The 27,721-nt window shown below is 34.6% G+C and overlaps 1 protein-coding gene across 2 annotated transcripts in view; it reads right to left on the bottom strand.

Moving 5' to 3' along the window:
- Window positions 1-11,710: 11,710 nt before the first annotated feature.
- The window catches only part of sec24b (SEC24 homolog B, COPII coat complex component), a 34,630-nt gene continuing 18,619 nt past the window's right edge, over window positions 11,711-27,721 (bottom strand). For both annotated transcript variants that reach the window (XM_073820274.1, XM_073820273.1), the window contains 16 exons: window positions 26,207-26,333; window positions 25,767-25,876; window positions 25,574-25,686; window positions 25,374-25,492; window positions 23,939-23,994; window positions 23,545-23,751; window positions 23,135-23,258; window positions 22,887-23,045; window positions 20,351-20,524; window positions 20,127-20,237; window positions 19,566-19,741; window positions 19,228-19,365; window positions 17,507-17,611; window positions 17,314-17,406; window positions 14,043-14,146; window positions 11,711-12,261 (listed from right to left, as the gene is read on the bottom strand). In XM_073820274.1, coding sequence (XP_073676375.1) covers window positions 12,147-12,261; window positions 14,043-14,146; window positions 17,314-17,406; window positions 17,507-17,611; window positions 19,228-19,365; window positions 19,566-19,741; window positions 20,127-20,237; window positions 20,351-20,524; window positions 22,887-23,045; window positions 23,135-23,258; window positions 23,545-23,751; window positions 23,939-23,994; window positions 25,374-25,492; window positions 25,574-25,686; window positions 25,767-25,876; window positions 26,207-26,333 — 2,031 coding nt within the window. In that variant the 3' untranslated portion in view covers window positions 11,711-12,146. The remainder of the gene's footprint in view (window positions 12,262-14,042; window positions 14,147-17,313; window positions 17,407-17,506; window positions 17,612-19,227; window positions 19,366-19,565; window positions 19,742-20,126; window positions 20,238-20,350; window positions 20,525-22,886; window positions 23,046-23,134; window positions 23,259-23,544; window positions 23,752-23,938; window positions 23,995-25,373; window positions 25,493-25,573; window positions 25,687-25,766; window positions 25,877-26,206; window positions 26,334-27,721) is intronic.

Below are 27,721 nucleotides of genomic sequence, written 5' to 3' on the forward strand. Positions count from 1 at the left end.
ACTGCAAGATAAAAACATGCAATTGTGAATTATAAAGTCAGAATTGCGAGATATAAACAATTCTGACTTGTTTTCTCGCGGGTCTATATCTCGCAATTGCGAGTTTGTATCTCCCAATTCTGACTTTTTTTCTTAGAATTGTGATATAAACTCACAACTGCAAGAAATAAACTTACATTTGCAAGATAAAAACTCAGAGACATAAACACAATTCTGACTTTTTTTTGCAATTCTGACTTTTTCTCGCAATTGGAAGTTTGTATCTCGCAATTCTGACTTCTTTCACGCAATTTTGACTTTTTTTTAAGAATTGCAATATAAACACCCAATTGCGAGAAATAGACTCACAATTGTGAGATAAAAACTTTTGAAAAAACTGACATTTTTTTCATAATTATGACTTTCTCACAATTGCAAGTTTGTATCTTGTAATTCTGACTTTTTTGTCAGAATTGAAAAAACTAAACTCACAACTGCGAGATAAAAACTGACAATAGCAAGTTATAAAGTCAGAATTGCGAGACATAAACACAATTCTGACTTTTTTTGCAATTATGACTTTTTCTTGCAACTGCAAGTTTGTATCTCGCAATTCTGACTTCTTTCACGCAATTCTGACTTTTTCTAAGAATTGCAATATTAACACCCAATTGCGAGAAATAGACTGACAATTGCGAAATAAAAACTTGTAATTGCAAGTTATGAAGTCAGAATTTTGTTTTATAAACTCGCAATTGTGCATATAAGGTCAGTATTGCATGATATAAATTTGCAATTGCGAGTTATAAAGTCAGAATTCCGTGATATAAACACATCTCTGACTTTTTTCTCATAATTATGACTTTTTCTTGCAATTGTGAGTTTGTACCTTGTAATTCTGACTTTTTTTTCTGACAATTGAAAAAACTAAACTTACAATTACGAGATAAAAATTCAAACTTGCAAGTTATACAGTCAGAAAGTCACATTTTTTCACACAATTCTGACTTATCTAAGAATTGTGAGATATTAACTCGCAATTGCGAGTTACAAAGTCAGAATTGAGTGATTTACAATTCTGAGTTTGTATCTCGCAATTCTGATTTTTTAAAGCAATTATGACTTTTTCTTATAATTGCTTCACAGTTGCAAGATAAAAACTCGCAATTGCAAATTATAATTCTGACTTTTTTTTAGAATTGTGAGATATAAACATAAAATTGAAAGTTATAAAGTCAGAATTGCAAGATATAAACAATTCTTACTTTTTTCTTGCAATTCTGACACTTCTCAGAATTGTGAGATATAAACTTGCAATTCCAGTTTTGAGGGGAAAAAAGTTAATATCTCACAATTCTGATTTTATAACTCATAAATGCAAGTTTATATCTTGCAATTCTGAAAAAAGCCACAACTGTCGGTTTACATCTCGCAATTTTGACTTTATTTCTCAGAATTGCGATTTTATATTGCAATTCTGACTGCACAAACAATTGCGAGACAAAAAGCCAGGATTGTGAGATAAAATGTCACAATTACCTTTTTTTAGGCTTCCATACATGCCCAACCCTCCACTTATTAAATATTTCAGCCAGTTTGCATTTTGCTCTCAATAAAACTGTTTTACTTTGTTTAGCTTAAAACATTTTACCTTGTTTAAATACATTCAGCAAAAATCCACATTTTCCCCAAAGCCAACACAAAAAAAGCATGCATAAATATACACATTTTTTATAATGACATATATCAAATAAAATACAATAAAATAATAAAGGGTTTTGAAACCTTGAGGGTCCACATAATTAAAAGTTTTATATGACAACAAGTAAAAAAAAAAAAAAAATAATAATCTCTTTTATTTTAGTCGGAACACTACTTAAAACATCCTTTATTATTTTTTTCTTTGGGACAGCAATTCCTGTTTTGGTCTATTATTCTGATGATTGACATGTAATGCGTAAATAAACACTGCATGTGTACACACAGGTGTGTCTATCTATGCATGAAATGTTTCTGAAAAACACTGCGATCAGGAAGAGAGCTGATGTTCTCTTGTGATCATTAGAGACTCAGGACACAGTCAGGTAAAAATCAATACACTAATGCTGACTAGAGCTGAATCACACACGTTTATTTATTTATTCGGTAAGAGGTTATATAATGAGCAGGAATATACAGTCAGATAAAAGACCCAGCAGAGTTGACTCAGAGAAACGTTTGGGATCAGTAAGCCTTAGTAATGTTTTTAAAAGAAGTCTCTTAAGCTCTCTAAGGCTGCATTTATTTAATCAAAATACAGTATATATTGTGAAATATTATTGCAATTTAAAAGAACTGCTTTTTATATGAACATATTCTAATATATAATTTATTTATATGACGCAAAGCTGAATTTTCAGCATCATTACTCCAGTCTTCAGTGTCACAAGATTCTTCAGAAATCATTCTAATGTTATGATTTGCTGCTCAAGAAACATTTATGGTTATTACCAATGTTAAAAACAGTTGTGCTGCTTCATATTTTAACTGTATAAGCAAGCAATTTATCTCTTACATGTTATTCATAACAGATCAAATATAGCTGTAAACAGATTCCACTGCGGATCTGATGATGACTGTAAAAGAAACCACTGACGTTTGTTTTTTTTAAAGAAACAGGGACCATGTTTACTGACTTCTCAAGACATAATCTGCCTATTGTGAGGAATACCGCACTCTCCCCCATTTCCTGTCAAACAATGCATATTGTGCTCAGACAGGAAATGCCATGTTTTTCGGTGGCCAGCGATACATTTAATGCATAAAAACATCCATCTGTTTGTGGGTGTGTACAAACAACAGAACAAAATATGATGAAAAATGTTCCACTGAATAATTACAGAGATCTCAGTATACGTCATGCTGTATCCAAAGCACAAGATGTGAGACAAAGAGAGAGGAACACGCTTGGATCACGCAAAGGGAAAATGTGGTCATTTATCTGGGCAAGAGGAAGAGTGTGACTTCACTCCAAAGAAATATCAAAGAGTGCTGTGGTGGAAAAGAGATGCCGCCAACAGAAGAAGTACGTGTGTGTGTGTCAGGAGGGCAGCAGGTGAAGTCTGTCCCACTCAAAAAGACCACTCCTTTACAACTATGTTGTGTTGTTATGAGCCTTGAACATCGTGCTCTATTACTAAACAAGCCCTCAGAGTCCCATAGGTGTGTCTTACTGAAGAAAGACCCTCTGTACAGGGTAAGTCTGTGTGTGTTCAATCTCTGCAGGAGAGGAAATGTGGTCCCATCTACGCCGGCCAACCGTGAACCTCCTTTGTGCATTCATGAACAATTCACAATTCATTGAACCTTTAATTTTACATTTTAAATTCAAAACTATTCTAAAAAGTCAACTTAAGCTGAAAGTATATTTCAGTTCTCATACAAACGCTTAGCATGTGCATACAGATGCACTGTACTATTTTAGGACAGAATATATAACATCAATAAAATCACTTAAAAGAAAAACACCACCTAAAAGGTACGATATATTGCCATCTTGCTCCAATCGAAGGCTACGTTCACACTGAGGGCCAATATCTAAATGTGGCCAATATCAGATTTCCAGTGTGAACAGATCATGGTTTCTAAACTGACTCACATGTGCAAAAGAACAATACGAACAGGGTTGCCAGGTTTTGACAACAAAATCCACTCAATTGCTTCTTTATTTTGTTTTGGGGGTGCACTAGAACATGCTCTCATGCTTGGTGGTTTGAAAAACGCATTATTTTTCACATAATTTACAATATTACAATAGCTTTCTCCCCAGGATGGCACAAGTGGCTCAATTAGTTCCGGGTTTGATTAAGGTCTGCCTTGTGAAAAATGAAATGTGTAGACAGCTTAGATCAGGGGTCCCCAAACTTTTTTCTGAGAGGGCTACATAATTTTAATTTCTTTAATGGGGGGCCGGGTCAGTTTATAAAAGAAAATTCCATGGGCTGGACTGACTACTATTATTATTATTTTATTATGATTTTACCTGTATTTTTTTTTATACCTTTTAATGCTAGAATAGTTTATTATTTTGTTATGCACCACACTGACAATTTTTTTTTTTTTTTCAAAAGATATACAGGTGCATCTCAAAGTAGAATGTCATGGAAAAGTTCATTTGTTTCAGTAATTCAACTCAAATTGTGAAACTTGTGTATTAATTAAATTTAATGCACACAGACTGAAGTAGTTTAAGTCTTTGGTTCTTTTAATTTTGATTATTTGGCTCACATTTAACAAAAACCCACCAATTCGCTATCTCAACAAATTAGAATATGGTGACATTCCAATCAGCTAGTCAACCCAAAACACCTGCAAAGGTTTCTGTCAAGCTGTCAAAATGGTTTCACAGTTTGGTTCACTAGGTTACACAATCATGGGGAAGACTGCTGATCTGACAGTTGTCCAGAAGACAATCATTGACACCCTTCACAAGAAGGGTAAGCCACAAACATTCATTGCCAAAGAAGCTGGTTGTTCACAGAGTGCTGTATCCAAGCATGTTAACAGAAAGTTGAGTGGAAGGAAAAAGTGTAGAAGAAAAACACCAACCGAGAGAACCGCAGCCTTGAGAGGCTTATCAAGCAAAATCGATTCAAGAATTCAGGTGAACTTCATAAGGAATGTTCGCAGACACTTTATTCAATGCTCCCTGCAGCTCGCGGAAGCATCCTAGAAGCGTCTGTCCATGCTACATTGCTAAAGTTGGACGAATCCCCCACCCGCCAACGATTTGAATTTCCGTAGGCAGGATTTATTTGAATGATTTTCTAATGGACCGTGTTGTGACATCATAGCATCCAGAAAACAAACGCTGTAGTCCAGGTGTTCTCAACTCTGGCCCTCGAGGTCCATTTTCCTGCAGAGTTTTGCTCCAACCCTAATCAAACACACCTGAACAAGCTAATCAAGCTCTTCATCATTACTAGAAAGTTACAGGCAGGTGAGTTTGATCAAGGTTGGAGGTAAAGTCTGCAGGAAAGTGGACCTCGAGGGCCAGAGTTGAAAACCTCTGCTTTAGTCCAAAGGAGTCATTTGTTGTAGTTTTTGAAAAGTAAAAAAAAAAAAAAAAAAATCTCCCTTTGGAGTAGACTTTGAGATTTGTAACTTTGTAGATGTTTTTTATGCCCAAATATACACTCCACACACTGGTTAAAATTCAAAAAGTGAAAAAGCATAATAGGACCCATTTGAAACTAGTCCAAAACTAGCCCAAACGCATTCCGGGGGGATAAATATCGCATTAGTGGGGTCGCTTCAACTCGAAAAACATCACGTGAAAACAGTGAAAAAGTAGCTAAATTTCATGGTAAAACTGTGGACTTGGCAACACTTGCGCAGCATGCTCTTATACAGAAGTAAACACGGAGAATGTAAAGTAAGCGATAATGCGTTTATTCACTGCTATCTCGCAACTAATTATTCCATATTTTACAAGGTGGTTAATTCATACGAATTCATACAACCTCACTCATTAGATTTTGTACGTTTTCAGTGAGGGGTAGATTTAGGGATGAATTTGCCACCTTGTAAAATATGTATGATTTTTGACAAAACATATGAATTTGTACGACCTGGCTCATACGAATTTGCACAAATTAGCCACCTCGTAAAATATGTATAAATTGCCGTGAGATTGGTTTGGTTTATTTATTGTGTGAACTTCCGCAGAAGCGAGCGAAATTATGCACAGGCAATATGAAAAATAAAGACAAGGATGTGACAGAAGAGAGCAGAGTTTTGAAACTTCTATGATTTGAGCCCTCATGTTTTGCTTATATAGAGTTGTCACTGTAATACTTATGAGTTTCACTGTGCATCACTGTACTTCCACTGACTACCTTTCAAATGACTTCCATGAGTGCAGAATCGTGACAAATGTTAATCTAGAGTGATTAAAAGTCACATGCATTCTGATATGACTGTTCACACTGCAGTTGACCTGCAAAACATCTGACCTGTATCGGATTTAGTACCACATACGGAAGTAATACAAATTGAAATTGAAAAGATCAGATTCAATGCAGTTTGTGCTGTTTACACTGTCATGAAAAAAAAAAACAGGTTAAGTCACATGAGAGCAAAATAAAAATGGATTTGGGCCATATTTGCCTGCAGTGTGAGCATAAGTGACTTGCTGATTGTGCACCTGCATACACAAATTTCTTCCTTGTCCAGTATCTGTGCTATTTTTTTCTCCAGAAATTATCTCTTAATCTCACACATTTGTATTGTTCCATCACATTAGCTTGCCTTTGTTTGACTGTGGCACAATGAACCTGGGGTGCATTTCCCAAAAGCAACCATGGCTGCAAGTTTTGTTGTTACCAATAGGCTGTATGCACGGCGGTGAATGACGTACTTCCGGTGGAATATAAGGATGCTGGATTACTTCCGTTCCGGCGCGATTGTAGAGTGTTGTGTACTATTTTTTCTAATAACTTGTATTGTCTTCTATACTACGGTAACGTTAGTCACAAAAACAGACTCCACTCATATTGTTGATGCTTATTTGCTTTATTATATTAAATAAACATATAAAATGACATCTAAACGTATGAAAGTATCTTTTCAAAGACGGGAGGACAGCCCCTCTAGCCACCACTGCTGTGTGCCGCAGTGTACAGCATCTGCTAAATTTAACACTTTAAGTTTCCACGCGTTTCCTAAAGAATGTGTGATTATAAAACCAACTTTGCCGCCTTGTATCTCCATTACCACTGTTTCAGCTATAATTAGCAGTGATAATGCAGTGCTATTCATCTGTCGTAGAACTGCATTACATTTTTTATTCTTATTATTTTGTACAATAATCATCCATACTAGCTAAGATAACAGCTGTGGTTATCCAAGCTGAACAGTGGTAACGTTAGAAAAGTAAAAACTGAACTGGACTGAACATGTCCAACAGAACTTTGAACGTCACTTTTAAGCTACTCTACTCTCAGTTGGTGTGGAGTCTCTGCTTTCCTCATAGAGCGGTAGCAGTGAGCGTTCACTGAGATCTCATTTGTGGCCCTGATTTTACCTGACACTTTCAGACAAAATTACAAACACGCCTGCTGCTGGACGAATCGTAAAAAAATAATAGCAGTTCAGTTCAGGCGGTTCAGGTTAGCTGAATTTACCTTCATAATTGCACAGATACGAAGACACATAAAACTTGAAACCTTTCTCAAGTTTGCTCTGTGGCGTTGTACTGCACATCAGTGATTGTACATTTGGGCAACTCTTGCAAACACCGAGTAAAATTCGTCGACTCTGCCATAATCGCGTTTTTCTCCGCTTCAAACCTCTCCAACCGGAAACGGAATAGCAGCCTTGCGTCAAACGCGGAAGTACGCGTGCATAGAGCCTATAGGGTTCACTGCTTGAAATCGGACATCCGACCTGTAAACTTGGGGCAGAGCGATCAAATGCTCTCAATGCGTTCCCTTTAACTTTACTAAAAGGGAACCCTGGGTATGAAGACTTGTATGGCTTAATATAATGTAAATGATGTCTCTTACTGAAATATGTAGTAGGAAACCCATGAAAAAATAAAAGTATATGCTGAGCTTTACATAAAACCTATAAAACATTTTTTCCACATTTCCAACATCTGCATGAGAACAATAATCATTTTCAGACACTGTGACTTTGAAATCCATGGACTGTGGCAACACTTGAGGGTCATTTTCGAACTTAATGACGCGCGCCGTGAGAGACCGCTTGTGTTTAAGGTGCATTACCCATGACTGCACCAATGGACCCTAATCTCACTCTTCAACACAAACTCCCTTGATGGCTTTCATGGGACACTGTTTTACATGAGAAATATAAGATCTTTAACTTACCTTTGGAAAAGAAAACTTTCTGTCATGTTGCTAGGGTGTTCTGGTGGTTGGCTTTCAGAACAAACATTTACAGATAATGTACTCACCCCCTTGTCATCCAAGATGTTCATGTCTTTCTTTTTCTTCAGTCGTAAGGAAATTATGTTTTTTGAGGAAAACATTTCAGGATTTCTCTCCATGTAATGGACTTCTATGGTGCCCCCCGAGTTTGAACTTCCAAAATGCAGCTTCAAAGGGCTTTAAATGATCCCAGCAGAGGAAAGAAGGGGCTTTTCTAGCCAAACGATCAGTTATTTTCTAAAAAAAAATTACAATCTATATACTTTTTAACCTCAAATGCTCATCTTGTCTCTGTGTGTACTCTGTGTATTCTGGTTCAGGAGAGTTAGGGTATGTCGAAAAACTCCCATCTCATTTTTCCTCCAACTTCAAAATCGCCCTACATCGCTGTTTTACCGTTTTTTTTGTAAAGGGTGTTTGATCTTAATTGCACGTTCACTTTGTAAACACTGGGTCGGTACTTCTGCAGCGATTTCGGGAGTTTTTCAACATTCTCTAACTGTCATGAACTGGAATACACACAGAGCTAGGCAAGACAAGCTTTTGAGATTAAAAAGTATATAAGTTGTAAATGTTTTTTAAAAAAAATAACAGATCGGTTCGCTAGATAAGACCCTTCTTCCTCGGCTGGGATCATTTAGAGCCCTTTGAAGCTGCATTTAAACAGCATTTTGGAAGTTCAAACTCTGGGGCACCATAGAAGTCCATTATATGGAGAGAAATCCTGAAATGTTTTTCTTAAAAAATATAATTTCTTTATGACTGAAGAACATTGTACATTATCTGTACATTTTTGTTCTTAAAGTGAACTACTCCTTTAAGTCGATAATACACCAATAAATAGAAAGATATCATTTTAAAAAATCTTCATCCACCTTTTTTTTCCCATATGGCTCAGGCTTCCGGTCTTAACTGCATTCAGCTATTTTTAGCTGTACAAAACAGCTTGTTTTCCTGCTTGATATTGCAGATAGGTGTGTCTTACCATGTTGTTTTAATGTATTACATTAATTATGGTTTGTAGTGCAAACATACCGTTTACTGCACGTTGTTAATCTTCTCATTATTTCTCTTCTCTCCCATACATTTACTTCTGCACTGAAGAATAAGATGGATAAATCTTTACAAACAAATACATAAATTAAAAAAATAGTTCACACCACAACTATTATAATACTAACGACACAGAAGAACCATATCGTTGGATTCACTGACAGCAAGATCGCTGTTTCCCAGACGAACTACAATCAAACCGCCAATCAGAATCCAGCAAACTTAAAAGCCCGCGAATATTTAAAGCAGCAGAGCTGCGTTTATAACGGAACGTTAATGATTCATTAATCATTAACAATCTGAGCATGGGAAGCAAATTCAACGAGGCCCGGGACGACTTATTAGATGTTCTCAGAGGAAGATAAAAGGTTGTATTTTTAGAGTTTGTTGTGGTTAATCACGGGCTGATTCACAGGGAGTAGAAAGAATAACGACCATGCGCTTGCTTTCCTCCTCAGTCAGACTAAACGAAAGTGTTTTATTTTCCTCTCAGCTTTGTTGATCTATTCTTAGACGCTTTAAAGAACCGGGAACAAGAAAAGTGTTTTGCTTTCACTCCCCTTTGATTATTATCTGTAAAAATAAGAGTCATACACCCAGAGGGAAATCCCTGTTAATGGTCTCATTTTAGATGTTTGAACAAAAAATGGGTGAGATTACAGAAAAACGTGCTTGCATTTCTGCTTTTTACAGAGAAAATAAATAGCCCTTTTTTAATTATCAACAACTATTACAATTTTCTTTGATAGTTATAACTGAATTAAATACTCAATTAATGCTAAAATTAAGATATAATATAAAATAAAAGAGAATTAAAAATATTAAATACTATAATAGCATTAAATACTATATGTGACCATGAGAAATGAAGTTAGCAATGCATATTACTAATCAAAAATTAAGTTTTGATATATTTACAGTAAGAAACGTACAAAATATCTTAATGGAACATGATCTTTACTTAATATCCTAATGATTTGTGGCGTAAAAAATATAATTTTGACCCATAAAATGTATTTTTGGCTATAGACAATGCAGGCAAAAACAGTTTTTTCATGCATCTGTCAAGTTTGAGATTTTGGGCTTTTTTCATAGTGTTTTTTTCAGACTAGTGGAAAGAAAACATCCAAAAGATACTGTTACGCATTTCTTTTATAGCACTTTATCCACTTGTGTTAAAAGATTTCAATTACAATCCATATTTTTAAAGGCTGTTTTCTTAAAATGAGTTTTTTCTCTTACACTGGGTCATAAATCTCTACTTCAGTAGCACTTACACACACCAAACTTTGCATTTTTATTCCTGCCTATATCCTGAAGGTTTTTACAGAGGGGTTTGTTCATGATTATATACATTTTAAATCCTTTAATATTGTGAAAATCTATTTTTTTTCTCAAGTATTTTCTAAATTATGGAGTGACAAAAATGAGATACCCCAAATTCCATCTGTAAAAACATTTGACTCTAATCTGTCAAAAAAAATGAAACAAGAATTTAGAAACTTCATCCAATGTTCAGATTTTTATAGTAAATTAGCACATATTTCAGTAAACGCCTTATTTGCATATTTAAACCTAACATTTTAAAAAAAAAAAAAAAACCTTGTAATACAAAAAATGTTTGCAATTATCAGTGTAATCAATCAACTAGTTAGGCGATAACTATTAGTTTTTTTGTTTTTGTTTTACCTATAGATTTAGTTCTTTCTTCAGTCATAAAGAAATGAGGAAAACATTTCAGGATTTCTCTCCATATAATGAACTTCTATGGTGCCGCCGAGTTGAAAATGCAAGTTTGCCGAAAATGCAGTTTAAATACAGCTTCAAAAAGCTCGAAATTATTTTTTTTTTTAGAAAATAACCCATCGTTTCGCTAGATAAGATCCTTCTTTCCTCGGCTGTGATCGTTTAGACTCATTTGAAGCTGCATTTTGGAAGTTCAAACTCAGGGGCACCATAAAGGTCCATTATATGGCGAGAAATCCTAAAATGTTTTACTCAAAAAACAATTTCCTTACAACTGAGGAAAGAAAGACATGAACATCTTGGATGACAAGGGGGTGAGTACAATATCTGTAAATTTTTGTTCCAAAAGTGAACTACTCCTTTAAGACTGGTTTTGTGGTCCAGGGCCACATTTAATACTAAAATAACACTTTTATTATGCATTAAAAAAATTGAAAACTCTTATTGGATATTTTCAAGCCTCATTTTAAGTTTCATATTTAAGCAAAATATGAAAATGACACTGTAATTGCAAATAAGAAATATATATATATTTTTTAACTGACTTACCTGCTTAAATGTAAATAAATACCATAATAAAAATATCTCTGCAGACACCCAAAACTAGAATTATCCTTTCATTTTATTCAATAAGCTCGTCATAAATTATAGCACATTAAAATATTTTTTTGTGTTGAGTTACAAAGTGGATAGCAACATTTGTTGGTGGCCTGATCCGTTTTCTCAAAGAAAACAATGCGTCGTCAGCGAGGAACGTCGTAGCTTCATTAAACGGTTTCAAGCAGCTGATATTGAGAAGACGAGAGGAGAGTCCGAGCAGCCACTGTCGAGTCGACGCTGGATGAAGACAGATGAATTATTACACCATCACGACAGACACGGTTTCACAAGTCACATTACATAAGGAGAGGAACGCGTTGGGAGAGGGGAAATGACAGGAGGAGAACAAAAGGAGCAAATAAAGAAAACATAAGGGATTAATAATATGCAACAAAGAGCTCTGAGTTTCGCATGTATTAAAAAACCCAAATACATGCATATAATGATTCAGACAATGGAAACAAACTCGGAGTGAAACTAACATGGAAAATGTTCTTCGCTGCGTCTGGCTACCCATGATGATGGCTAAATATGAAAGGGGAGTAAGCAGATGGGAATGATTGTTCAGTGTCTCTATGTGCAAGTCAAGTCCTCTACATTTCATCTTTGTCCTCTGTGCTCTCTCTCTTTTATTTTTGCCATAATAGTCCGATATATTATTTGTCTTTAAACACTCCACCCCCTAGACGAGCCACAGGCTGTGATTGGCCGGTGGGGCCAGGAGGGCGTGTCTCTGTGTCTCTCTGCAGTCCAATCAAAGAGCTCCCTTGCTAAAGTTGAGCCGCGGAACAGAAGCTAGCCTTAAACCTGGGGCCGGTTCTATGGGGTTCTTCCATTCTACTTTGACATCTGCTGCTGAACGTGAAGCAAGAACTCGTAATAAGAGAAGGCAGATTCAGTGCGGTCCTCCACGAGGTGCTGGAAAAAACTGGTCTTGGCCGAGGCGTGGTCCCTGGAGAAAGACAATAATTGTGTGAGGCTTAAACTCAATGTGAAAATTTGGCACTATTGTACAGTAAATGATTATCTTTGTGTGTGTCTTTCAATCTTTCATCAAAATGTAAACCGTGAACAATTATAAAGAAAGCAAATCATTGAATAAAAGTAACTAAATACATCAAAAAATATTCTCTTTCTAATGCAACTGAATGAGGCTCAACAGAACATTTTGACAGTCCAAAATACATTTTTAGACAGCTTTAAAGTAGTCCACAAGATTTCAGCTGACAAATAAGGGTCCTCTCTAACGAAAATCATTGATTCAACAAAAAAACAACATAATTATACAATATTTATTTTGATTTCAAAGCAAATATGGACACTTTTAATGTCTGCTTTTTAAAGGAACAGTCCATCCAAAAAAAATTTAATTTTGTAATTAAAAAAAAAAAAAAATTCTGTAATTTAAGAAGATAAATATATTTATTTTGATAACTAAACAGTTTGGGGTCCCCAAAAAATTATATTTTATTTTATTTTGATTTCAAAGCAAACAGAGACACTTTTGATTTCTGTTTTTTGAAGGGATAGTCCATTAAAAAAACAAAGCTGTAATTTAAGAAGATATATCTAAGTATTTTGGTAACCAAACAGTTTCAGGTCCCAAAAAGTTTCATATTTTATTTTAAAGCAAATAGGGATAATTTTGATTTCTGTTTTTTGAAGAGATAGTCCATCTAAAACAAAACAAACCAAACCAAGAAAAGTCCACATTTTCAATGGTTATGTAACCTAAAAAATGTATAAAAACCTGTTTTCTTTCTTGAAATAGAGCTTTTAAATTTCTAAAAAGTTTTTAATAAAAAAAGTTCACATTCTAAAATTAAAAATAAATAAATGTCATTAAAAATTAAGCTAAATAGAAATATAAAAAAATGAAAAGTATAAGAAAAAGATCACAAAATTACTAAAACTAAAATTACATTGAAAACATAAAAATAAAAGGAAATTCTAAATATTATTAAACATAATAGTAGAAAATACTATATAATACTAAAATAACACTGCTTATGCATTATAAAATGGAGAGTTGGAGATTTTTAATTCCATTTGTATTTAAAGAAAATTGACAAATATAATAATAATAATAATTATTATTATTCTTATGTATTTTATTAATTGATTTGCCTCGTTAAACTAATGCAAATAATTACATTTGAGTAATTAAATATATCAAAAATATTCTTTGTCTAATGCAACTCAATAAGCTCAACATAGACAAAAAACACTCCATTATTTCATCCCCAAAAAAAAAGAAAAGAAAATTCTGTCATTTAAGAAGTTTCGGGTGCCAAATATTTTTGTTTATTTTTTATTTTAGATTTACATTTTATTTAAAAGCAAATGGTGAAATGTTTTCTTCCAAAACCTTGTTTTCTCATCAGCTGAAAAAAAGAAACTCTTCTACATCTTGGAAGACCCGGTGTTAAGTAAATAATCAGGAAACTTCATTTTTGGGTGATCTATTCTTTTAAAATCTGAGAGAAATGTCAGTGGGCTCTTTTAAAACAGATTTCAAAACCATCCAAAGTCTAAAAAAAACTAGGAATGCAACTCCCACTGCGAGAGGAGGCAGTCTGTGATAGCATAAAAACACACCATCCTCCCTCAGGAACAATATGTTGCCCTGTGACTATGAATAACAGGGCCGGAACGGGAGAGATATAGAGATCGAGAAAGATGGAGAAGAAAAAAACAGTACGGATTAAGGAGAAACAGACAGAGCAAACATACTTGATCACGTGAAAAGCAGGATGGAAGGTTCTTGACTCCAGCAGCCAAGAAATAAAAGCTCGAGTTCGCTCCGAATACGTCGTCTGCAGCTCAGGGATCTCAGTCTGTAAAACAAGAAAACCATAAACATTTATTTTTTTTCCCCGAATTCTGTTTTTGTCAAGAGGATGAAAGGTAAATTGCTGTTCTGCAGCCAAAAAATAAATAAATTGTTAATACATTACAATTAAGGTCATTAGTTAACTACATTTGTTAACAAAAACTAAGAATGAACAATACTTCTACAGCATTTATTCATCTTAACGTTCAGCATTTACTAATGCATTATTAAAAATCACAAGTTGTGTTTTGTAACATTGGTTAATGCACTGTGAACTAACATGAACAAACAGTAAACAACTGTATTTTTATGAACTAACATAAACAAATAGTATAATAAATGTATTGTTCATTGTTTGTTATTGTTAATTAACTAGTGCTGTCAAATCGGGTAATCACAATTAATAGCATCTAAAATAAAAGTTTGTTTACATAATATGTGTATATACTGTGTTTATATATATATAGTGTATATATACAAATAAAAAAAATAAAAAAAATAATTATATATATATTTATTACGTAATTAAACAATTTATTATGTACATATAAAGACAGAAATACAGTATATATTTTGAAAATATTTACATGTATAAACATATATATTTATATTCATATTATTTTTTTATTTAATATATAAACAACATATTTTTAAACATACATATGCAAATGTGTTTTTATATACATAATAAATACACAGATATATTATGTACACAAAAACTTTTATTTTGGATGTGATTAATTGTAATCAATCATTGCCCAGCACTAAAATATTACATATACATGTGTATACTATAGACAGTACACATGCGATTAATCACGATTATTCCATGGAATGTCTGGATACTGGATTCTGATTGGCTGGTAGGTGTGCAGTAAAACCGTTTAATGCACAGGTAGTTCCAAGTCAGTTTAATCACCGTTCTATATTAATGCGCTGCTTTAATTGATGCACGCAAAAGCGCAGAGAGAGAGAGAGAGAGAAAGAGAGAGAGAGAGAGAGAGAGAGAGAGAGAGAGAGAGAGAGAGAGAGAGAGAGATCGCATCGCTTCTTGTCAGCGTTTGCCTGCGATCCTTATTAAAATAGCCTAGATACTAGATCGCTACATTATATTCCTCAGCAACGGGGCGGTAAAGATGCTGTTTTGTAATGAATTGTTGTTTGTAGAGAGAGACGCACAGCATGCAGGCAGGTAACGTTACGCACACACACAACTGTCATCTCTCTTGCCTTCACACTCTCTCTTGGTCGATCGATAATCTACTGAAACAAATGCTATATTTCATTCAAATAAATGTGATCTTACCGGACTATTTAATCTCTGAGTCTGATTTGAAGCGGCCAGAATGCTAGAGCTGCGTGTCATAACTGACGAAAATAACCGTCTTTTTTATCCATTCAGTCAAATTTTGCGCTGCAAATATCAATCCTAGTTTTCATTTGTCTATAACCATGGAATAAGCGGGATAATCAACGGCTTGCCGTGCGTTAAAGGATTTAAAATGCACTTCGCGGAGGCAACCACCCTCCGCTTCGCGTCGGGCGGTTATTAGCCTCCACGTTGTGCATTTAAAATCCTTTAACGCACGGCAAACCGTTGATTATCCCTTACATAATCGATTTGACAGCACTAACAATAATGAAGAGGTACTAATGTTAACTAATACATCTTATTGTTAAGGTACAATAACTAATAATAATTAATATTATTTGTATTAAATCAAATACAAAAAAAAAAATGCGTCCAAAATCATGTCTAATAAGTTGAATTCATTAAATTTACACAACATAATTTATTAAACTTTTTCACAATAAATCAAAGTTTTATTTCAGAAATTGTCAACAAAACATTGATTTATTGTGAAAAAGTTTAATAAATTATGTTGTGTAAATTTAATGAATTCAACTCATTAGACATGATTTTGGATTATTAAAATATAATTAAACCATTAAAATAGAATCCATAAAAATTACAGAATTATTTAAAAATGAAATGGAATTTTGGGAAACTTAATAGGGCCCCAAAAATGTAACTTTTGATAACTTTTTTAATTCTATAAGTTACATGATTTCAGTTCATTTAGACATGCTTTTGGTTACTTACATTTAATTTAGACATTAATGCAGAATGAAGAAAAATCGAACTTAAAAATAAAAAAAATGACTAACTTTACATTGAAACTCAAAAACAGAATTCAGAAAAATTTTATAAAAAAAAGGAAAAATAAATAAAATACATTTATTAAAATATTTAGAATTAAAAAAAAAAATTGAACCGATAAAATTAAATTTAGGAGGGGGGGAGGTATTTCATCATCGGAAACATTCAGACATCTAGGACAGTAATTTGTGTTTTGTTGTGTTTTTGTTTTGACACTGAAATGTGAGGTTTGGATCATTTAGAGAAATGATACACGGCCCACAATCCCCTCCAGGGTGAGATAACGCAGACCAAGAGTAACGCCTTCCAAAATGAAAAACAAATGAGCTGAACTCAAGACGACCTTTGGTTCATGTTCTAATGCTGATCAGAAGCAGCTTCTGTCTTTCATAACCAGAAGAATATGATCGAATGAACAGAGCAGTTTGAGAAACATGAGCCAATGTGTGCTTGCGGTAAGACACGCAGTCTACAACATCTCTTCCCTGAAGAGAAAAAACCCCCGCAAAAACAAATAATTTTGTTTTCATAACCACTGCAGCGTTATGATGTTACCAGTGAAATACAGTTATAGATTTGATAAAGATATTCTCTGTTTTGTCATTTTTATTACTTTATTGCTTTTTTTTTTAATAAGCTTTAGTTTTTATTTCAAATAACATTTATGGTTTTAGTTTTAAATATCTTTAGATATAGACTTTATACTAATATGTTTGTGTTTGTGACACAAATTCAATGTTAGTAGCTTAATGCTTGGTTTCAATAAGGTGAGTTTTATGTTTTTTTTTTCTTCAAAAGAGCAAGAAAATCCTGATTTCCTTAAGGATAAATATGATATGTCACCTTTAACACAACAGGGTGAAAGAAGATACTTGTGAGCAATGGAAATCAGTTCACCATGCGCACACAAACACACACACACTCACTCACTCACTCACTCACTCACTCACTCACTCACTCACTCACTCACTCACTCACTCACTCACTCACTCACTCACTCACTCACTCACCATGCTGGACGGTAAGGATGCATAATTGGGGAAGCCCAACACGTCACGGATGAACGTCTCGTTACAGCACTTCCCTACCCACATATACATCACCTGCAGAGCCAAGGGCAGAAATCAGTGTTTAATTAATGGGAGCTGCCGGTATGACAAAACATCTTGACAAATTCATGTGTTTTGGTGAGTTAATGCTTACACTGCCACAGTCCATGAGGAACGCTCCTTCTCTAGTGAGTTTCTCTGCAGTGAGCTGCAGTAAGGGAGGCTGAGGAATCACAGAGTCATTCAGATGCAACGCCGCCTAGAGGACAAACAGAATCACATCAATCTATACATTCTCTTCCACACTTTAGTATTATTGGCTAGTTTTTGAAAAACTGGCTGTTGAAATTTTACTAGCTGTTGGCAGTGATTTTTGCTGATTTGACAGAATGCATTAGAAAAAGCATTCCAGCTTCAATGCTCTCAAGAGTTACACTTTTGTTTGTTGTAGTGCCACAATACGATTGGATTTTAACTTAAAAGTCTGATGAATGGTATAAAACAAAATGCAAGTAAAACTAAACATTGATACATACATATAAAAAAGAAAATTTTTATTATTTTGTAAATGGCAGGAAATGATCACAGGTGGAAAAGTAAATTTGACCAATTATATAGGTTTGAAAAAGGGCTGCAGAATTAATTGAAATGAAATCAAAATCTTTAGATTTAGATTGTTTATAATGAGCCAGCCATAGAGGTCCATTATATGGAGAGAAATTTCAAAATATTTTCCTCAAAAAAAAAAAAAAAAAAAAAAAAATTCTTTATGACTGAAGAAAGAAAGACATGAACATCTTGGATGACTCTTGGTGAGTACATTATCTGTAAATTTTTGTTCTGAAAGTGAACTACTCCTTTAATTATAATTTCATTTTAATTGAATAACACTATATGAAAATAAGTGTCTAACAATGAAGATAAATATCTCATGCTATTTATATATTAATAAGAGTTTTTTTTTTGCTATGTCACACCATAGGACTAATTTACAGTTCAGGAAAAAAAAGAAAAGAAAAAAAAGAATATTTTTCAACCACCCAACTATATATGTTACTACAAGTAAATAAATTTAGTAAATAATACCAATAATAATAAACAATAATAAAAAAAATTTATATTATAGACTTGATTCATTATTGTTATTAACACACACACACACACACATACACACACACACACACACACACACACACACACACACACACACACACACACACACACACAAATAAATAAATTTAGTAAATAATAATAATAAATAATGATTATTAATAATATTTAATATTATCATATTGATGTACAAAAATCACAACATTTTTGGCCAAAATTCTAGTTTAATTATGATTCCAGCTACTTCTAATCAAGAATAGGTAACACTATGCAATAAAGTAACATTAGTTAATGTTAATGCATTAATGTAAATTAACAATGAGCAATTTACTTGTTACAGTATTTATAAATCCTTGTTAATGTTAGTCAAAAAAAATACAGCTGTTCATTTACTTTATATTATCTCATATCCATTAACTAATGTTAACAGAAACAACTTTTGATTTTTGCACTGGCAAATGTTTAAATTAACATTAAGATTAATAAACACTTTAGATCGGTTTTCAAATTTACAAATGAAAGTTTATAATAAAGTGTAACTCAAGGAGGTGTTTTTATGTTAGTGTTTGTGTTATTGTGCTATGACTATATTATGTCTTAGCATGTTGTCATTTAGGGAGGCTTTTATAAACTTTTATAAGAAATAACAATAACACTGTCACTAATTAAAGGGCCAGTGCTCTCTGGGATTAAATATGGGATTAAATATTATTATTATTAATTATTAGCACCAATATATCCCACACCCGTATGAATGTGTGTTACCTGTTCGGTCATGTTGTCAATGCGGTACAGGTCCGGATGAACCATGCGCATGATCTGCTGCAGCGGCTGACTCTTTAACTCACACATCGAAAACACTCGCTCATCCAGACGGGTGCTAGTGCCTGTCCGCAAAGCTTTCTGAAGGACAAAACACGCAACATGATAAGTATATAAAATGTAAACAATTAAAAAAACAACTATTTATTGCATTTTGAAGATCTGGGGGCTTTTGCCTTCAACTTTTTCCCTTAAGAAACAGAACTGATTCTATTAATGGCTTTTCAATGACATGTGGTTAGTAAGTGCTCTTGTGGTGTATGTGCAAACAGCGCCCTCACCTGTTTGAGCAGAGCAAGTACATATAGAGGGAAGAGACGCAGGGCAGCAGGGGCGATCAGACCGGAGGGCTGGATGTTTGAGCCGTTAGCACGATACGCCGTTAAACAATCCACCACGGCATTAACTAATGCGTCTCTCGCATCGGACAGGCTGGAGGAGATGGAGCGATCGATAGCTGGAAACAGATACAGACAGAGATGATGTTTCCAGCAAAGCAAAACAAACAGGAATCAACCTAAATGATGAAAACACAACTCCACAGTAATTATTTAGTTTTAACATGTGGGTGAAAATATGCACTTATTAGTGTGAAAATGTATGTAACTAAATTACTATAAATTAGGATTGCAACAGCCAATCGCTGAAAACGATAATAAATGTAAATACAACATGCATACTTGCATCTGCACACTGTGCTTGGAAAACATCTACTTGTCCAGTAACTTAGATTTGTATTATGCATTTGATTTAAATCAATACATACATACTAGAAACACAACATAGACATGTATTGACATAACATGCTGCGCTTAAAATGTCAATGTGTTTATTTTACTCACCCATGTTGGCCAGAAGGCATGAGATGGCCTGGATATCGGCTCCGGCAAACACTTCACTCAACTGACTGACCACTGGCAGACACAAAGTGTGCACTCGGATTCGACGTTTACCTGTCAATCACCAACACATGCCATTTAGCGGAAATCCTACTCAGTTTGTGGGAGTGGTCTGATGTTTTAAACACATTAAAGTTGTGCATACATGTGCACAAATGCTTGTTTACCTTTGCTGGATGTGTAAAGAAGAGCAGCCTGAAAACAAACAAGCGACGTATCAGCTAAACTCTCCTCTATGGACATCTGCACAGCGAAACCAGAGTCCGGGTTGACGTTGGCCAGAGAGAGCAAATCAGTGGAGCGAACAAAGAAGTTGCCATGGAAAGTGTGGATGGACAAGCCTGTTGACCAATCAGTGAAAGTGTTATTTAAAAGAGATACATTACGAGTCAACAGTAAGATTTTCAAAGTTTTAAAGAAGTCTCTTTTGCTCACCAAGCCTGCATTTATTTGATCCAAAGTACAGCATAAACAGAAAAAATGTGAAATATTTTTTACAATTTAAAATAACTGTTTTCTATTTGAATATATATTAAAATTAGGGCCGGGACTTTAACGCGTTAATTTAGATTAATTAATTACACAAAAATAACGCGTTAAAATTTTTTAACGCATTTTAATCGCACTTAGTTTTGCACCGCGGAACGTTTCTCACTGGATGAGATTTGGCGGACCGATTATACTGGAGCACCAAGTAGCGTTCAGACAAGCTGCGCCCGTCCTAAATAGTATTGTATGTCCCAAACTATGGTCCCAAATCGTAGTATGTTTAAAAAAGTATTCCAAAGATTCCCGGATGGTCTACTACTTAACGATCAATGCACACTCTAACGGCTAATATTGCCCACAACACACTGCGCCGTGAACGAGGATTCGATTAGAACTACAAACACGCATAAAAAGTGTTAAAAAACTACAAACATGGAGGATATGCGCGACCAACGGACAGGTAGAGAAAGGGGTTTGAGTGATAAATAATCAGTGTGTAACCTGATAAAAATATTTTTTAAATGTTATCCGCGTTATATTCCATGTGCAGCAACATTTATAATGATAGGTTTGGTCATTAACGTTTAAATGCATAATTAAGCAAACAGAAGAGCAGAGTTCTCGGCATGAAAGACTTGTTAAAGAACGTGCCTCTTAATTTCTCTCTAATACGGTAGGAAATTAAATTAAACTAAATGTAGATAATGTTAACTGTGATGATTGACAGGGCAGTTTAAACAGTGACAGGATTCAGGTAACTAAGCAACAGAGCGTCCATTAAAGAAGCAGTTATGATGAAGTATATGTCCCATAGCTTGCCTACTATTCTGCTACAAACTCAAAAGTATGTACTTTTCTTCACAAAAAGAGTACATACTTATAGGACATAGTATAAGTAGGCGAATTGGGACGCAGCAAAACAAACCACAGTGAACATGGACAAAAAAGCTGATGGGACCGCTTTAGTTGGCCCTGTGGATGGGAAATTTTGTTACAAAAAACTAATGGATGGAAGCGTCGATAAGAGCATGGTTGTGTGCAAGCTATGCAACAAGGAATTCGCATATCACCACAGCACATCGAGCCTATTGCTACACTTAATGGCAATATTGCACTGGTCTGTTGGACTTGGTTGAACAAAAATAAACAATATTTTGTTGCTTAAGCTTATGTATTCAGTCATTATTCAATGGTATACTAAAAATCCATATAAAAAACTTACTTCTCACTGTTCTCAGGTCAAATATTTATATGCGATTAAAATGCGATTAATTTCGATTAATTAATTACAAAGCCTTTAATTAATTAGATTAAATTTTTTAATCGAGTCCCGGCCCTAATTAAAATGTAATTTATCTCTGTGATTTCAATGCTGAATTTTTAGCACCATTACTCCAGTCTTCAGTGTCACACGATCCTTCAGAAATCATTCTAATATTCTAATTTGTTGATAAAAAAATGTATTATTGAAATTTTTGTATAATTTTATTACTATTATGTTGAAAACAGCTGAGTAAATGTTTTTTTCGAGGTTTCTTAGATGAAAAGAATGTTCAGAAGAACAGCATTTGTCTGAAATAAAAAAAAAATGTTAAAAAAACATATGTTCAACATATAATGTTAAAAAAACATTATAAATGTCTTTATCATGACTTTTGATTATTAGAAATAGATCATTTATATTTCTATAATTATACTGACTTGTACTGAAGCTTTACAAGCATTTAAATCATCTAGTGTATAATGTTACAAAAGCTTTTTTATTTAAGATAAATGCTGATATTTGGAGCTTTCTATTCATTAAAGAATCCTAAAAATAAATCACTCAACTGTGTTAAATGCTACTAATAAAAAACTCAGCATATTAGAATGATTTCTGAAGGATCATGTGACACTGAAGACTGGAGTAATGATGCTGAAAATTTTGCTTTGATCACAGGAATAAATTACATTTTAAAATATATTCAAACTGAAAGCAGTTATTTTAAATAGTAAAAATAATTCGCAATATTTCTGCTTTTGCTGTATTTTGGATCAAATAAATGCAGGCTTGGAGAGCAAAAGAGACGACTTTAAAAACCATTACAAATCTGACTTCAAACATTTTTGACTGGAAGTGTACGAAATCACAGAGCCCTACAGATACTGGTTAATCAAAGTGTCAATCAAAGCAATTGTGGCACAGGATTGGCTTGTGTATCTCCGCCCCCTCACCTTTGGTGCACCTGATCCTCATGACGGCTTCAAATCCGATCTTTCTAGTGAGGTATCGCTGCAGATCTTTCTGGAATTTCTGTCTCAACGCCGTATTGTGAATATGATGGAAGGACGGGTAGTAAAAGACGCTGCCGGCTGAGTATTTGGACACACATGCTGTACAAGGAAAAAAAAAAAAGTATTGTTTCACAACTTTAGATCACATGTAAGAGCCAAGAAATAGCATTAAGTGTGTGTATGTGTACCTAAAGAAGCCAGGTCTGAGTACTGGGAGCTCAGTAAGAACAGATCCACTCCGATTTGCTGTCCAGAACAGTCCAGAGCCAGTTTCTTGTAAAAGTCTGTAGCAGGACCCAAGTGCTGGACATTCTGGATATGAACAAGCCAACAGAAACACTCAAAACACTGTAACATTCATTGAAACATAATTAAGTATCTGTCATTTTTTTTAATCACAATAAAACGTATCTAAACACTTCTAGTTAATTAAACAGGCATACATTTAACAGCCAAACAGGGTAACTGCAAGTACTTAAGACATGTTTTATTGGATTGGATATTATACAATTTGCATACATTCAAAATGTAAAAAAATTTCAACTTTGACCATATACATGTGTACTAAAACTGGTTTATGTAGATTCAAGAGTGATACCTTGGTGCTGGATCTGAGGTTAGGGTCTTCCCGTGACTGCAGAAGTCCGGCGCCAAGGGTGGGCAGCTGGGTCTGAAACACGGACACTCTGCCTCCCGTTGGGGACATGAGTTTATAAGCCGCCTGCAGAGCCGGACCCAGAGCGCTCTGAGTCTCACGGGCGTGCGTGAACATCCCCGGCAGCGCATTCAGGAGGTCCTTCACCAGCTGCGAGCACATGCACAAACACACTTTCTTTCAGATAACGCAGCTGCAAAAATGGTGTCACATATCAAAGCTTATGTGATACAGAGATATGAAGCCAGGAAATGGGAACACAAACACAGTTGACCTCACACACACAAAGATACAAGTTCTTAAAATACAGAGAGGGAGAGAATGATAAGATTCAAACCTCTTTACTCTCTTTGAGATTCACCAGGAGACTGTCGTGGGTTGGGATAAAGACATCTAAGAGAATCAAAAACAAACATGTCTCAGTCACTCATCAGATGCAATGCAATGCTACGCAGGCCTGCTAGAGAAAAAAATGTTGAATTAAGTTGGTTTTTCGCCCGGTCGGAAAACAAACCAGTGCATATCAATAATTATAAAAAAAAAAAAAAAAAGTCAAACTTTCAACTCACTGTCGCAACGGGACATAAAAATGTTTGAAAGGGGCAGGGCCACAGTTAGTAAAATGCCTATAACTCCTGAACGGAATGAGATATCTTCGCCAAACTCAGAACACATACGTAAGAGCTCAATTTGAGGTTGCAGGACAAAAATCATGGATGTCTATAAGGATTTTCATATCTCAAAAAAACAAAAAACACAGTCGCCTTTGGGCCAATGAAGTTTGAGCACCTTTTAGACAAGGTTAACGGAGGCGGATAGGAATGAAACTGAGTGGGGCTTTTTGACTCACAGCCCCAAAGGTTTGTGCAATATCGCTTTTCTCAAGGGCGTAAGATTGTACACTGGATGGTTTTTCGCACATACATATGATAAAAGACAATTTTGCCTCTAGAAACACTGCTGTCTATCAAATCATTTGTAAAATGATTGAAAAGATGTAAAAAAAAAAAAAAAAAAAAAAAAAAAACCTACTTTTGCAAATTAGGTTCCTAGGTTTTCGCTCAATCTGTGAAAAAAAACACTGCAGTACAATTCTCTGGACTCTCTAGGCTGAAATTTACCCTTTGGAAAGCTATAACGGGGTCGTTTAGAAAAGGGGCCTGTCTGAATTGACCTAAAATCCTATAAAGCCTAAAGGAAAACTCAAAACTTCACAAAACCTGGTGAGCACATGTAACAGGTAATTCTATACAAGAGTGCTAAGTTTTAAGGAGATCGGACCACAGCTGGCGCTGTAACAGTCATAAACGTTACAAAACAATATATTTCTGTTCAATTACCTGTATTTGCAAAAAAAGGCTTGATACATAATGTCTTTTTTTATATGTGGTTAAATGCCTTAAAGTGCTTGAACCCCGGTAATCATTGCTTGACACTATATTTATTTTGGTTTTCTTTGCACACAAAAAGTTTTTTGTAGCTTCGTAACATTACGGTTGAACCACTGATGTCACATGGACCATTTTATCAATGTCTTTACTACCTTTCTGGGCCTTGAATGTGTCAATTACATTGCTGTCTATGCAGGATCAGAAAGCTTTGCTCACCTTCAGAACACAAATTAAGATATTTTTGATAAAATCCAATCCAAGGTTTTACAGGTTTTTAATGACATGAGGGTGAGAAATTAATGGCAGAATTATCATTTTTGGGTCAACTGACACTTTAATGGGAAACAGAGGAACAAAAGTATAAAAATCAGACAGGATTACCATCAATATCAGACACCACCAGCATCTGAGGTTGAGAAAGACCCTCCTGCAGGTTATAGAAGTGGACGGTGCTGTCAAACGTCACAAACCCAATGCGTGTACGAGTATCTCCGGGTAACCTAAGAGAGAAACACATGCACACGTTGTCAAATCTGAGGTGTGTGACATTTAAAAACATTTCATCGGCTGTAATATCTTACTTTTCTAGGTTGTCCAGTAATGACTGGCAAAACACATTCAAGTAGCCCGACTCCACAGCATTATGGGATACATCCAATACAAACAGGTACACAGCAGGCTGAGGAGGCCGAAGCTGGAGAGAGAAAGCAAATGTCCATTAATATGCAAGTGCAACATTTCATTTTTTTCAAAGATAGAAACATACACACTCACCATATAATCAGAAGAGGCGATGAACTCCACAGTTGAATTCTGGACCTCTGGTCTCTTGTGAGGCTCACCGTAGGAACGAGTTACAGGATTATACATGAACTCATCAGGGACTAATCAGGAAGAAGACAAATTATCAGAACATATTGAACTCTCAAGAACATTTGTGACCCTGGACCACAAAACCAGTCTTAAGTAGCACGGGTATATTTGTAGCAATAGCCAAAATGTATGGGTCAAAACCAGGGATTCTGCACTTTGCACCTTCAACCTGTTGGGCACCACTGAAGTCCACTATATGGAGAAAAATCCTAGAGTGTTTTCCTCAAAAACCTTAATTTCTTTTCGACTGACTGAAAGAAAGACATGAACATCTTGGATGACATCGAAACCCTATACCACACTAACTAAAGACTAACCAAAAACAATTTTAAGACACTTACCATCATTGACTCTGTAACATAGATTACACTTCCACCTCCGCTGATCCAGGAACGAAACAAAAGGGTTTATATACGTCCGACACGAACGACAACGAACTATAGTGTTAGAGGTGATCACTGGTAACTGCTGCAGAGACAAAGAGAGAAAGATAGTGTTATTGAAGTGATAATTAAATATGCATAATCAAGTTGTAATGTGTCAGTAAAGCTCTAGATAACACAGAATAACACCAGTTTATGACACCTTTATCTGTAATTCAGATGGTTTTATATCAAAAGCTGATAAAAAAAAAAATTGTTTCCCCTAGTGTGGGAACAGTCAAGTTCAAAAAATATGTGACCCTGGACCACAAACAAGTCTTAAGCAGCATGGGTATATTTGTATAAAAAAATGTGTATAATTTGTAACAAAGAAAAAGTAAAATATCTATTTAGGAGCCTCAGACCTTTCCAACGATATATAGTTAGTCATGATTAAATAATGATTTATTTGTAAAATGGTGAAGTAAACATGGCTGTCCCACAGATGGGACAGTGACAGGGGTAAGAACATTTTTTAAATTTATTTACCATAAATATATAAAAACTTAATTTTTGATTAGTAATATGAATTGCTAAGAACTTAATTTGGACAACTTAGAGAATATTTTCTTATTTTTTTGCACTCTCAGATTCCAGATTTTCAAATAGTTGTATCTCAGCCAAATATTGTTCTATCCTAAAAAAAAATTATTCAGCTTTCACATGCTGTATAGATCTCAAGTTAAAAAAGTTTACCCGTATGACTGGTTTTGTGGTCCAGATTACATATATTAATTGGGACCTGTTCAAGATGGTACAGGTCCAACATACTTTAAAATTCAAGCCTCTTATGCTTAGCATGGCTGCATTTATTTGATCAAAAATACAGCAAAAACTGTAATATTGTGACATACTTGTATTATTTTAAATAACTCTTTCTTATTAAATATATCGCCAACTGTAATTTATTCCTGAGACTTAAAGCTTAATTTTCAGCATTATTACTCCAGATTTGCTGCACAAGAAACATTTCTGATTTAGGGCTGTCACTAACGACTATTTTGGTAATCAAGTAGTCAGTCGATTCTTCTGATGGTTAAGAAGCTAACAATAGCGTTTAAAATGACTTAAAATACATATATAATAGCAATGAGGCAATAATAATTCCTTCAAATAAAGTATCAAAAGCAAGTAACCATATGGTTTTATTTAACAAAACTGAGAAAATACATAATGATATGTGCATATCAAATGCCTGCAGAGGGCCCCAACGGCCTGACGATTGTTTTTTTACTCTTTACGGCGTGATTTAATCTAAATTTAAAATTGACTAAATAACATTTAATTAAAATGTCTACTTAAATTTTTAATACTTGGACACTTTTGTACAATATAAATGCTACAGCCACTGTAAATTCTGAATGTGTGGACATCAAAACATCTAAACGAGTGAGGGTTTGAGCTTTTATTTTGAAATTGTGATGAACAGTTAGC

The sequence above is a fragment of the Garra rufa genome, chromosome 16 (genome assembly GCF_049309525.1).
Source record: "Garra rufa chromosome 16, GarRuf1.0, whole genome shotgun sequence".
Lineage (NCBI taxonomy): Eukaryota > Metazoa > Chordata > Actinopteri > Cypriniformes > Cyprinidae > Garra > Garra rufa.